At 33.8% G+C, this 14,398-nt stretch overlaps 1 protein-coding gene across 5 annotated transcripts in view; it reads right to left on the bottom strand.

Moving 5' to 3' along the window:
• Positions 1-14,398, bottom strand: part of PIK3C2G (phosphatidylinositol-4-phosphate 3-kinase catalytic subunit type 2 gamma) — a 366,531-nt gene that overhangs the window by 62,739 nt on the left and 289,394 nt on the right. For all 5 annotated transcript variants that reach the window (XR_007406483.1, XM_049102678.1, XM_049102677.1 and 2 more), the window contains 2 exons: positions 13,962-14,083; positions 10,936-11,044 (listed from right to left, as the gene is read on the bottom strand). Coding sequence is in view for 4 of the 5 variants with exons in the window: in XM_049102678.1 (XP_048958635.1) it covers positions 10,936-11,044; positions 13,962-14,083 (231 nt within the window). In the remaining variant the exon portion in view is untranslated. The remainder of the gene's footprint in view (positions 1-10,935; positions 11,045-13,961; positions 14,084-14,398) is intronic.

The following is a 14,398-nucleotide window of genomic DNA, read 5'->3' on the forward strand; positions in this document are numbered from 1 at the left end:
TATGGTGCCTGAAATTTGCTTAGCCTTCCTTTTCCTAAATACTGACCAACAGAGATTAAAAACAACACAAAGCAAAATAGAAACATCTCTTCCTGGGGGTATCTATAGTAGCACTTTAGTAAGCACATTAGCAAAGGTGAACATGATGAAACCTGTGAGCTACATATTTGGTGGTTTTGTTCATCTATGCATATGCACTGATTGTGATGGGCAACAATATTCACTGAGCCTTGCTATGTTAAGCTGCACTTTTGCAAGTCTTCCCTACTTGTTATGGGTGACTCCTTTGCTTTCCCCTCTCATAACAGTCCTCCGTTAGCACTTCTATATGAACTTATCCTGTGAGCAGCTACATTTAAGAATTCCCTAATGAAAGCCTGCTGCCATATGAAAACAGATCTCAGTATTTGTCTTATTCACACTAGGGCCAGAAATCATAAGCCTCTCCACTTTGCACTTACTTGTCTCTGCCTAAACAAGCTAAAGCCTGGCACCTTCCATGGTTACTAGATATTTTGTCAGTTTATCCGGAAAAGGCATTGCCTTTAAAACAGCTTTAGTATAACCAATGAGGCAGCCTCTGGAGGTCATACAAAGATGACAATCCCATCCACTATCCCCTCAGCATTTTCCGTTATAGACACCTGCCATATCCATGAGGTCCTTTGACTATAGTGTAAGTTAATGGACATGGCCTTCAGAGAATGTCAGAGTAAGGAAAGGACATTAAGATGTCAACATTCTAAAAGGAAGCACCTGGCTAGCTCAATTGGTAGATCATGTGACCCTTGAGTTCAAGTCCCATGTTGGGCATAAAGTTTATTTAAAAAGATGTCAACATTCTATATTCTTAAATATACAAAAAGCACTTGAAATCCAATGAAATAAATTAAGTTGCTTTGATCCTATAGGGCAGAAGTCTCTGCTATACCTTATTTCCCATTACTTATTGATTTAAGACATAAAACCAAATATATTCAAAAGATTGGATACAATTTATATTGAATATGCAAGGACAATAGTCTAAATTCATGCATATGTAATATATCTACACTTAACCATTTATTATAGTATAGCCTTACTATCATCTAATACTGTTTTCTTTTTTTTTTTTTTTAATCTTTATTTTTTAATTTATAATTATTTTACATCTTTGTTTTAGTTTCCTTATCATATAGTTCTATTTCCATGATGAACACACACTGTTTACTTCTTTCTCTTTGATAACAGACCTATTAAAAATGTGCTTTGAGCAGTCTTTCTGAAAGGTACAATCATGACTCAGTGCACTCTTAATGCTCATTCTTTATAAGCATGACCAGGTAGTATTCCAGGGCTTGGTACTAGGTAACCAGTGGAATCTGTCTCTAAGTTAGCAGCTAGTAGGACTCCCAACATTATTCTCTAGCAAACCAGAAGTCTCTATCATGTGGTTCATGTGGGATTATATGCTGGGGTGAGGAAAAATATCAAAATTACATTAATTTTTATTTTGTAACATCATCCAAATTTTCAATTTTTCTACAACTGTTATTTATTTATTATTTTTTCAGATTCCAAACATTCTCTTATTATGTGTTTGATCCAGAGGAGAAACTAAGTGTGGGTGGGGGAGGGGAGGGGAGGGACCACTTTGCCTGGAAGTCCCATCTTTTTTTTTTTTTTTTTACAAATTTTAAAACATTTATTACTTATTAGGTAGTATTTTCTGTGTAAAACATAAATGAATGACATATTCTGGAACTATGAGCTAATTTCTTAAAAAATCTGAAATTTGTAGGATAGAAGAATAAAATAAGAGACCACTACTAGGTACTTTTCAGATGCAAATTTCCAATCTTTTAGGTTTTGAAAAGCAATATAAACCCTATGGTTAGTATATGCTAATGATTCTGTTATTCATTTAAAATATCTATTAAATATTGATAAGTTTCTAATTGTGCTATATACATGGGTAAAAATTGAATGAATATAGTCATTGAGTTCTTTAAGCCTCAAAACAAGAGAAAAGCATATAACTATAGTTGATGCTGTGTCTTTAGAGTTCCCTTTATCTGGCACAACTTTCTCCCAATTTCTATTTACTAACTCCTATTTGCCCTTTAAAAATAACTTGAATGTCCTACTCTCTGAGATGTCTTCTCTAACTCACTTGGAATTGAGTTAAATATACCTATATAAGTGCTCAGCCACTTGTCCTTTGATACCAAACAGCATCTCCAGCTGAGTCTACCAGCCTGGAAATAATAGTGTAGCAGAACCTCCTTGAGTCCACATTTACTGAAAGTTAATAATACAATAAAATACATGAGTATCTACTCTATTGAAGGCCGAATGTCTGACCATCTCCAAACTGAAATAAAAGGGAAAGAAGTAAAAAAAAAAAAAAAAAAAAAAGTGTGAAGTAATTTTTCTTAAACAATAGTGTGCATTGGAATGTCTTGCAAGGCTTGTTAAAATATAGACTGCTGGGCCTCATCTCCAAAATTTCTGATATTGGGTCCCTGGCTGGCTTAGTCAATAGAGCATGAGACTCTTGATCCCAGGGTCATGAATCTGAGCTCCATTCTGGGTAGAGAGATTCCTAAAAATAAAAAATAAACTAAAAAAATAATCAATGACCAAAATTTCTGATTTAGTCTGTCTAGGAAGCGGTCAAAAATTTTTGTTCCTCTAAATTTGCAAGTGAGATTCCTAGCACAATCCAGAAACTGTGTTTGAGAACAACTGAACAACTAGTCTTAGAAAATAGGAATTCAAAAGTTTTACCTCTTGCTCCTGACTATATGGAATCTAATGTAGTCATTATTGACAATTTTGTTTTTGTTTTTTTTCCCTAATAGCCATAAGACCCTTATTGCTGAATTGTGGGATTTTCTTCTGTTAAGTGAGTCTATTAATCATCAAACCACAATATTACTCAATTGGGAAGTATAGCAGTAAGCTAATATCCTAAATCACTGAGCCTACAGTTGAGACAGAATTTTTAATACATTCATTAATCCACTGTATTTTCCAATTCCAGTAAGGTTTTCTTAATATACACTGATTTACTCTATGACACAGCATGTTATTTTAAAAAATTCAAACCATGGCTGTACAAGTAGTCTCATCTAATGTCTTTCCCAAGCTACAAGCAGAGAAGAAAGATTGTTGAAGTAACAGCTGAGAAAAACAGGATTCTTTGACCCTTTATTGAGTCCCAGTTGTGGGATCTAGTGCAGTTCTCCTATTATAATGCCTGTGACTTACTGAAGCTTTTATCTGCATATACAGCATGATATTATGTACTGTATACATAGTATAACCCACATGCTTCTGGCATTTAATTAAGACTGCAGAAGGGTCTGTTAATGTCCAAACCAAGGCTGTGCTAAGAGAGACACCTGGATGGGGGAGGAGAACCATATGCATACTAGGGGCTATTATTATAAGTGCTTCTGTCAATCATTCACAACTCCATAAACAATGGGCATTTTATTAATTAGCATCTCGAATGTCAGAGATAGATTTTTAAAATAAAAATGGTAGCTTGTTGGCCAGCATAATAAATATTAAAAATGGGCTCCCATTGGCAACATTAAAGTTATTCCAGATATGTGGATTACTTAAAAATATTCCATAAATAGTTTCTATTTTTTAAAAGGCAAAAAACCCTTAGAGGCTTGCCCTCTATACCCTTAGTGATAGTGTTCTAGATAAATCCCTAAAGGGTCTTATATCTGTCCTAGAACTCTGGAGGATTCTATTAGTTTGGTACTTGCCTCTGAAACCTTTTGTACAAATGGTGATACGAACACCTAATAGTAAAGAGAGCTAGTGCTCCCTTGAACATTCAAGATGAGTTGTAACATCTGTATGCACGTATAGCTTATATACATAGATGTGGGTATATGGGGCGGGGGGATCTAAGAAAGCTTTTTTTTACTCGTATGAGAGAGAGGAGCAGAATTGGGGTCTGTTATTTCTTTTCAATTTTCTACGCTATTTTCATAATCACTGGTGAGTACTAAATACTTCACCAAGAAATTCTTAAATATTTTTTTCAGATGGGAAGTGTCAATAGACCTAGGCCCTCCAAAATGGCTACCTATGAGAGAAAAGGTATATTTGAGCATAGGATGGGGGTTAGGAGACAGAATGGTAGATAACTCTGAAAGCTGAAGGGTGGTATGGTTGAAATTGCAGGTCTAGACTCTTATTTTTGATGATAGTAGATTAAGTCATTTAGTGCAAACCTCCTGCTGAGGATAATTGGATTACTACTCAATTTGTTTCTTAAACTTTGCTTGGAAGCATCAGAGAGATAACAAGATAGTGAAGAATTACCAGGCAAGGATCTGGGGCAAGAATTTGGAGATGTGAACTGGGGTTTTGGCACTACTTGTTTTTTGTTGTGGGTGTTTATTGATATAGGTTGAGGCAGTGGAAGGGCTGAGAGATTGAGCTGTACTTTTGACCACTTTGCAGAGATAAGAGGAAAGGAAATGAAATTCAAAGCTGCCAACTAGGCTTTTGGTGAATCTGCCTTATTTTGGGTTTAGATTCAAAATGGCTACATCTAAGAAACAAAGATCAGCTAGAAATAGACTCTCATAAACGCTACAGCTTGGGTTTGAAAAATGTGAATCCCTGCAATTGAATGTCAGCAATCAATCCTAGATTGTTAATGTCCTCAGATATTACAGTTCTTTAGGCTAATATAACGACAACATAGGCCTCCAATTATTTCTGCAAAGGACATTGCAGTACAATATCTGGCCACAATAAAAAGGAAAATAACCAGGCTTACAAAGGAATAAGACTGAATGATTAAAGATGGGTAGAAACCCTAGACAATAGAAATATATATGCAGTGGGCCCCCATATTGAAGTGTGTAGAAAGATATAAAAATAACTATGCTTAGGAGCACCTGGGTGGTTCAGTCAGTTGAACATCCCACTCTTGATTTCAGCTCAGGTCATGATCTCAGGGTCCTAGGATCAAGTGCCATGTCTGATTCCCAACTCAGCAGAAAGTCTGCTTGAGATTCTCATCTCTTTCTCTCTCCCTCTTTGTCTGCCCTTCCACTCTTCTCTTTCAAATAAATAAATCTTAAAAAAAAGTTTATTATTTTCAAAGAAATAAAAAAAGGAGAGATTTTCAGCAAAGAACCAGAAACTGAAAAAAGGAAATTCTAAAACTGAAAAATAATTGAAATTAATAATTCAAAGGATGGATCTAATGGTACATTAAACACAGATTAGTAGAGAAGAAGTAACGCAGAAGATAAGTCAGAAGAAAATATTGAGAATAAGTTTGGAGAACAAAGGGATAAGAAATATTGGAGTGGAGGTATGAGACATGGAAGATACAGCACGAAGGATCAACTTATATGTGATTATAGCTTCAGAAAAAACAAAGAGAGAAGAAAAATATTAACAATATTTGAAGCAATAATGACAGAACTTTCCAAAACTGATGAATAACATCAGGGAAGAAATTTCAGAAGAGCTAACAAGCATGATAAATAGAAACAAACTTCTATCTGAGCAATTAAAATTGTGAAAGCCAACAGTAAAAAGAGAAGCTTTAAAAGTTGATAAAAAATAAAGAAAAAAATAGTTTAAAAGAAAGAACAATTATAATAGGTGGATTTTAAACAGAATCAGTGGAAGCTAAAAGACAGTGAACTGATAGCTTTAAAGATTTCAAAATAATCATTGCTATCCAAATACTATAGTTAGTTAAACTGTCTTCTGAATGTAGACAAAAACTTTTCAAATACAAATTCAGATTTTTCTATTAGCAAATTCATATTAAAGGAAATAATAACTGGTGTTCGTCAGGTATAGGGGAAAGCAATGTCACATATAAAATCAGAGTTATAGCAATAGAAATGAGATATAAGGGTAATATTAAACATACTGATTGTATAAAACAATGATAAGTACTTATTACATTTATGGGATACATTATTAGTATAACATATAAAACTCAAGTGGGTTAAATAGACTTAATCCATGATCATGGGAAAATCATAGTAAACATTCATAAATATTTTAGAAGAATGATAAAGAATATCATATGTAAAAATCTATGGGGTGCAATTAAATCTTGATTGGGAGGGGAGATTTAGAATTTTAAATGTGAGGACAGGTTGAAAATAAACAAATAATTATTTGAGAATGTAATAAATAGAACAACAAATTATAACCAAAGAAAGCAGAAGAAAGGAAATAATAAAAATCAAATGAAATAGAAAAATAATACAATAGAGACAATAACTCCCACATTTCATTCTTTGCAAAGACTGGTAAAATTCATAATCCTCTGGAAAGACTGACTAGGAAATGACATATGTAAGGAATAGAAAACACCTTTTCAGATTCTATAAATGTTAAAAAGATTGTGAGAAGATGCTTTGAATAATTTTATGCCAATAAATAAGCACAAATTTCTAGAGAGCTATAACTTAGACCCAGGAAGAAATAGAAAATGTGGATTGTCCTATAATTCTTAAATAAATTCAATCTCCGGACCTAAATGGCTTTCCAAATTAAAGAAATAAAACCAATTTTATACAAACTCTTCTAGAGAAAATAAGAAAAACAAGAAGTCTTTGCAACTAATATTATGAGGCCAGCATACCCTCCATTCTAAACTGGTAAGGGCATTATAAGATAGAATATCTTTGTCATAAATAAAGGTGAAAATGAATGCTAAAGAAATTGTTAAATTCAGCAATACATAAAAAGGATAATATATTAGACCATGTAGGTTTTATCCTGGTAATGCAAATTTGTTTAAAATCAGAAAATCTATCAGTGCAACTCACCACACTAATGGAATAAAGGAGAAAAAACATTTATTATTAGGTAATCATTGATCAGTGCAATAGAGTCAGAAAAAAATTCGATAAATTAAATTTTCTGTATTGTCAAAACTTTTACAACAGAAAGAAACTTTCTTAAAATAACAAAGGGTACCCACAAAAACCTGTGTACTAAATGAGAAACTTGAGACAGTTCTTCCCTGAATCTAAGAATAACACAAGCATGTCCGCCATCATCATTTGGAGTCTATGGAGTACAAAATAGCCAGAAAAAGAAATATAAAATATAAATATTGTAAAGAAAAGTAAAACTTCTGCTACTTACAGACGATATGATAAGCAGAATATTTTAAAAACACAATTAAATCATTAAAATTAAAAGTGAAGTTAGTAAGTTCGTTGAGAAAATCTCAATATACAAAATCAGTTGTATATATATACTAGTAAAAGAAAAAGAAACACAAAAATTTTAAAAAGGTACCATAATATATCAAGTAAAATAAAGTGCTTTTAAGATCTCTATGCATATAACAATATACTTATTGAGAAAAAAAACTTTTTAAGGTTTAAATAAGTACATGAAAATGGATTGGAAGATATTAAGCTTCATTTTCAACTAAAATCCCAGTTGGCTTTTGCATGGAATTAACAAGAAAAATTTGAAATTTTTTGGGTGCCTGTATGGCTCAGTTGGTTAAGAAGTTGCATTTTGGCTCAGGTCATGATCTCTGGGTCCCAGTATCAAGTCCCGCATTGCATTGGGCTCCCTGCTCAGCTTCTCTCTCTCTCTCTCTCTCTCTGCCCCCCCCGCCCTTCTTCCCCCCACTAGTTCTCTCTCTCTCAAATAAATAAAATCTTTTTTTTAAAGAAAAATTTAAATTTACATGGAAATGCAGAAGTCCACGAAGAGACAAAATATTCTTTAAGTATAAGGGTAAAATGGGTGCCTTTGGCTCAGGTCATGATCCTGGAATCCTGGGATCAAGTCCCGCATCGGGCTCCCAGCAAGGAGCCTGCCTCTTCCTCTGCCTGTGTCTCTGCTTCTCTGTGTCTCTCATGAATACATAAATAAAATCTTAAAAAAAAAAAGAAAAAGAATAAAGATAAAATAGGAGAACTTACTCTGTTAGATTTCAGACTTATTATAAAGCTACAATAATTAAGACTGTTGGCACAAGGGTAGACAAAGAGATTAGTGGCATAGAAAAAAGAGGCCTGAAGTAGACACATACCTAGATGGATATTTAAATTATCACAAAGGTGGCACAGCAGAATAACAAGAAAAGGAAAGTCTTTTAAATAGAATTGGAACAATTCAAAATCTACATGAAAAAAAAAATAAGATGACTTTTATTTCATGCCATGCTCTAAAAGGTCTATTCTAGATAGATTGTAGGCTTAAATGTGAAAAGCAAAACAACAAAGCTTCTAGAAGATAATACAGGAAACTGTCTTTATGACATTGAGGTAGGGCATGTTCTAATGTAAGAAAATATCAATACATTTTACTATATTAAAATGAAGAGTTTTTGTTTATCAGAACACATAATAAAAAGAACAAGGGGACAAAACATAGAGTGAAAGAAAATCATTACAACATATTTAATTAACAAAGAACTTCTATCCACAATATATGAAAAGTACTATAAATCAGTAAGAGGATGTCATATAATTTAATAGAAAAAGGGCAAGAGACATAAACTGGCACTTCACCAAACAGAATATCCAAATGGCCAAACAACATACGAAAAGATATTCCAGCTCATTAGTAGTTAGGAAAATACAGACTAAAATGCAGTGAGATGTACCCTCACCAGAATAGCTAAAATTAGAAAGAGTTGGCAACACCAAGTATAGACAAGGTTCTGGGAAATGGTAACACTATTCATTACAAGTAGGAGAGTAACTTGGTCATTGTCTATAATGTTGAAAATAAGCATATCTAGGGCAGCCTGGGGCGGGGGCTCAGCAGTTTAGTGCCACCTTCAGCCCAGGGCCTGATCCTGGAGACCCGGGATCAAGTTCCACGTCGGGCTCCCCGCATGGAGGCTGCTTCTCCCTCTGCCTGTGTCTCTACCTCTCTCTGTCTCTGTATCTCTCATGAATAAATAAATGAAATCTTTAAAAAAAAGAAAATAAGCGTATCTTAAAATCCAGAAATTCTGTTCATAAGTGAATGAAATCCATGGGCATGAAGAGACATACAAGTAAAAGAATATTCATAGCAGTATTATTTGTAATAATCCCAACTTGGAAGCGTTCCAAATGTCTATGTAGAGAGGATTCTACAAATTGCAATACATTCATGTAACAGAATGCTATAGAACAATGAAAATCCATGTAACTTGGATGTGGTCTATCCCTGTGTTGCTGGTTTAAACAATCATTTTGTCACTGTCTCTCAGTCCTGGGGTTTGGCTGAGCTCACCTATGGTATTCTTGCTTGAGGTCTCTAATAAATAGTTATTTGGTGATTGGAGCTGGAGTCATCATCCACTCAAAATACATGATGTTGATGTTAGCTGTTGGCTGGAACCTCAGCTGGGCTCTGGCAGAGTGGTATCCCTTGGGCATCTCTCTATTTGATCTCTCTATAATTGTTTCTCCATGTGGTGGACCCAAGGGAGCTCAACTTATTATAGGGCAGCTGGAGGTGCCCATAGTGAATATCCTGAGAGAAACTGGCAGAAAGAAGCCCCTTGGCTTTTTTCTAACTTGAAAGCCATGCAGTGCACTTCTACCAAATGTTTTGTAGACTCTCCTAGATACATGATGTACAATTTAAAAAGCTAAAAATTGAAAAGAACATAGCTCCAGTCTAGTAAGGAGGCCAGGATCTGGAATAATAGGTTATTGAGAAAAATATCAATGTATCTGGGATAATAGTATTGTTTTTATTTTCTCACTACCCTCTAAGGTTTAGCTCTAGCTCTTGACAACCTGGCCCTGACCTCCTTGGTGGTTTTAGTCTTCCTTTCATAGATATCTCACAAGAATGCTGAGATTCAACTGAATTGTGTTCTTGCACTTTTTCATGTTATCTCTGTGACAGAATAATGGCCCTCCAAAGATGTTCACCTTCTAATCCCCAGAGCTTGTGAACATGTTACCTTCCCTGGCAAAAGGGGTTTTGCAGATAAAATACTGAAGCATCCTGAAATGGTGAGATTACCCTGGATTATTCAGATAGGCCTAGTGTAAACACAAGGAGAGTCAGAGTAAGAATCTGAGAAGGAGATGTGGTGACAGAAGCGGAGGTCAGAGTGTGCAATTGCTGGAAAGGGCACAATCCAAGGGATGCAGGAAATATTTAGAAATTGAAAAGGCAAAGAAATGAATTTTTTCCTCTACTATCTCCAGAAAGATCCAATCTACCAACACCTTGAGTTTGGTCCCTTAAGACCCATTATCTGACCTTTAGAACTGAAAGAAAATAGACTTGTGTTGTTTTAAACTGCCAAATTTGTGGTAATTTATCACAAAAGCAATAGAATCTAATGATATCTCTCCTCCTCCACCTTCTTTTCACTTTTGACATTTATAGGAAATTGTTTGGTTCTACTTGAAATACTTCCCTAGGCCAATGCTTTTTAAAATCCTACCTGGTGGGGATGCCTGGGTGGCTCAGCGGTTGAGCATCTGTTTTTTGCTCAGGGTGTGATCCTGGAGTTCCTAGATGGAGTCCCATATCGAGCTCCATGTAGGGAGCCTGCTTCTCCCTCAACTTAGGCCTCTGCCTCTCTTTCTTATCTCTCTTAATGAATAAAATCTTAAAAAAAATTCTACCCAGTGTTAAAGATTCAGCTCAGATGTTCTCTTCTCCTCAAATCCTTTCTACCATCAAAGTCAGAAATGATTCTTAATTTTCTAAACGCCAGGGCACTTACTATCCTGATGGCCCACTAATCACATATTATTTCAAGTTATTTGATATCAAGGTGCTATACCTTTTTTGCTGTTTCAGTTTCCTCTACAGGAATTTCACACATATTAGGCATGCACATTTGAATGAATATAGGAATAAAGCAATGTTATCAATTATTTAAAAATATTTCTAGTAATAATACATAAAATCATCAATATTTTATGTAAAAAAATATAAAAGTAAATTGTAACATACGTTTGCAACTTCATATGATCCATTTAATATCTGTTCCATGTAATGATTTAGATCTCTGAATCTTTTGTGGTTTGAATTTGTAAAAGGTAAGTGCCACCAATGAGGAAACCTGTTTTAAAGAAAAAAGTGTATATTTATTAGTTTGAAAATTGGCTTCTGCATCTTAGGGCTGTTCATGAATTTATACCATCAGATTGAAAGGCCAATGAAAATATTTTTTAAAAAATGAAACACATGAATAATCCTGAGGGTTTCATTAACATAGTTGTGGTACTTGCACTGTTTTAACTTTCATTAATATTAATACTAATTTAATTTAATTTACCACATTAATATATATGTTGTTTCTTACTGTGTTTATAGAAGACCACACATTTTATCCTTTAAATATATATGGAGGCTTGATAAATGCTTTCTGAAATTTAATGATTCATAATTTTCAAAAACGGTTAGATTGTATTGTTTCTTTTAGGTTCACTAGAGATATTTCTTCACCAACTAAATTAAACATTTTACCAAGTGGCATATGTTTCCATCTGGTATTAGTCTTTTGGAACAAAGTATCACTTTCCTCAAGAGTTAAACTTGCGGAATTTCCTCTGCTCTATCTAATGATTCCTCTTGTTGGGGTAGATGTGATTAAGACCAATTACTAAGTGGAATGATCTCTTAATGGTTAGCATTTGGTAACATATTTTGCTGGATAAATATATCTTTTTAGGAACTCTAGCATATTCCTCTGACTGCAATCTTGCTGCTGCCTCCTTCATACCTTTGCTTCTTTGGTGTAGATATTTCCCTGGTGTAAGGGGCATGAAGGGATAGTGAAATGCTGTCAGCAAATACAGAAGTGTATAACTGTGAGCCATCTAAACTATTCATGGCTTCCTGTCGGAAATGTTAAGGAAGTCCAAATCATGTTTGTGTACTTAAATAATTGACATTTTATTTTGTAAAGGTTTTCCTGAAGTTCTAAGGCCTACGGTATTAAAATTTTTCATCCAGATTTAATTATCACAACAATTAGTACCATATACAATTAACCAAAACATAGAAATGCATTTGATAAACAGATTGGGCAGGTTTTACATATTCATTTGTATATCTGTAGATGAATTCTCCTTATGTTAAAATAAAATGGAGTTCGGTATCAATTTTATTCCTTTGCTGATGTTTTTACAGAGGTATGTACTTAAAAAATCTTGTATATAATTAAGTATCAGAGAATTGAAGAATTTAGCCAAAATAAAGTTGTTCAATTGTTTGAAATGTTTTTGAGTTATATGCCAAATATAGCAACATTTTGTGAAAATGATTTTTTATGATCTTTTATCTGACAATGCCATCATGTCCTCCCTCCATTTTGTTCAGGCCAAAGATTGGGACTGTCAGCACCCAAATATTGTCAAGGGCACACAGGAACTATATGCCTTGCTTTTCCCCACCCTGCGCCCTCCCCCACCCCTGCCCGTACACAAATACACATTGCTGGAATGGTTTTTAAATCAATTTAAAAAAAATAAATAAATAAATAAATAAAATAAAATAAATCAATTTAAATACCAGGTGGTAGTTGTTGAGCAAGGCATAATCCTAACTAAAGCTGAAAATTGAGAAGAGGCATATGGAGAGAGATTACTAACACTTTTAAGGTTTTACAAGTTGTATTAATAGGTAGTACAGAGATTAAAGTGTAGAACAGAGAAGTTTTTGAAACCAATAACGGCAGCCACTTAACAATGACAAACATATTTTAAATCATTAATTAGTAGAGTACAATGGCAACCACTGATGTTGAATTTGATATTTGCAGTCAAACTTGGATTTTTTTTTTCTTTTTTTTTTTTTTGCTAGCACATCTTTTTCCGTTACTCTATCAGATGTTTTTTTGGTAATTCTTAAAGCTGGTGCTGCCTTTAAGTTTCCATAATGACATTCCTTCCCTCTCAATCTCTTGAACATACTCTAAGTTGTTGACTTCCTGATTCTTAAAGCATCTGCATTTCAAAATTTCTGTGACATCTGCAAGCACACTTTTTCATAAACATGAACTACTTTGCTCTTCAATATTGCACAGTATCTCTCCATCCATTGATAACTTTACTTAGATTCAAATTTGGAAAGTGACTAAATCCTGAAAGCCTAGTGAAAATCCACATGTATAAAGTATGTCAGGTTAGATATGGGCATTCACATTGTTAAAGGACCATTTACTTAAAAATCTCAGTATAAATAAAATAACATTTGATTTCCCTACATGCCAATATAATCTCTGGCAAGGTCATTTTTTTTAAAGTCAAGATACTCCTTTGGTATACACTGAAATCTATGACCTAAATTTGGCTAGTTCTAAGTGATGAGTTTTAAAAAGTCTTTTGAATGGAAGTAATTTTCAGTTATTCTTAATGTGTTTATGTTTAGTATTTTTAAAATTATAACATGAACAAAAGCAATGGTTGTCGAGATTGTTTGACAATGAACATAACAATAAATTAAATTTAGATTATCCAAGTAAAAGTTGACAATTCACAACAAAAGTGAGTTGGAATTAGTAAATTTTACTTATATACTAAATAATACTAATGAATTGTTTTCTGGTATAGGAAATAATTATATCAGAGCTTTTTATTGCAATTATTTGTTGAAAGAGTAGATATATCCAATTTAGTTCTGCATTTTCAATTTCAATCTTATTTTTATAGAAAAAACTAAAAAATATATTAAATATAAAAATGGGCAAATAAAACAATTTTTCTTAGAACTGATGAAAAATGAAATGGCTTCTGAATTTTCAATCTACAAAATCAATGGCTAGAAGCAAACAGAGAAATTGCAAACCTTGTCCTGTTTTTATGAGACAAAGGTTCTTTACTCTGGGAGCAATACAGACTCTGCTGGGATAGTTTCAATGGCATTTGAGTCAGAATGCTGTGTTGCTTACAAATAGAAAATCCCATAACCGTAATTTTTCCTTATGTTCAAGGACAAGTACTTCAGGCAAAACACTGGGGAGGACAGTGCCTTACTCTGGGAGAGTCAGTGATGCAAACTGCTTCTGAAGTTCGCTGTGAAGTTTGGAAAACTGGTCAAATGATTTTTCTGAAAAGCTTGTTTCATTGTTACTGTGTGTCACCTGGATTAGATACAGCTGCAGAAAATAAATAGACAAAAATCAAAAGATGGCATTATCAACCTGTGATACATTTTAAAAATCTGTTTTCATGTAAGCTAAATAAAGCAAGAACTTTCTGCAAAAAGTCATCACAAGAGCTAAAAGATGCAATTTGTAAAGGCAAAATTACCTATAAACACACTATATGAAAATATCATAATCTTATGTGCTGGGAACAGACTGCCTAATTTCTGCTCTTTTTTCATGTGGACACTTTAATTAGCTTTTGATTTATAGTCTACCAAAGGGTAGGAACTGTTCTCTTTGATGGTTCTCTACTAATAGCTCTGG

Source organism: Canis lupus, chromosome 27, assembly GCF_003254725.2.
Source record: "Canis lupus dingo isolate Sandy chromosome 27, ASM325472v2, whole genome shotgun sequence".
NCBI classification, from domain to species: domain Eukaryota; kingdom Metazoa; phylum Chordata; class Mammalia; order Carnivora; family Canidae; genus Canis; species Canis lupus.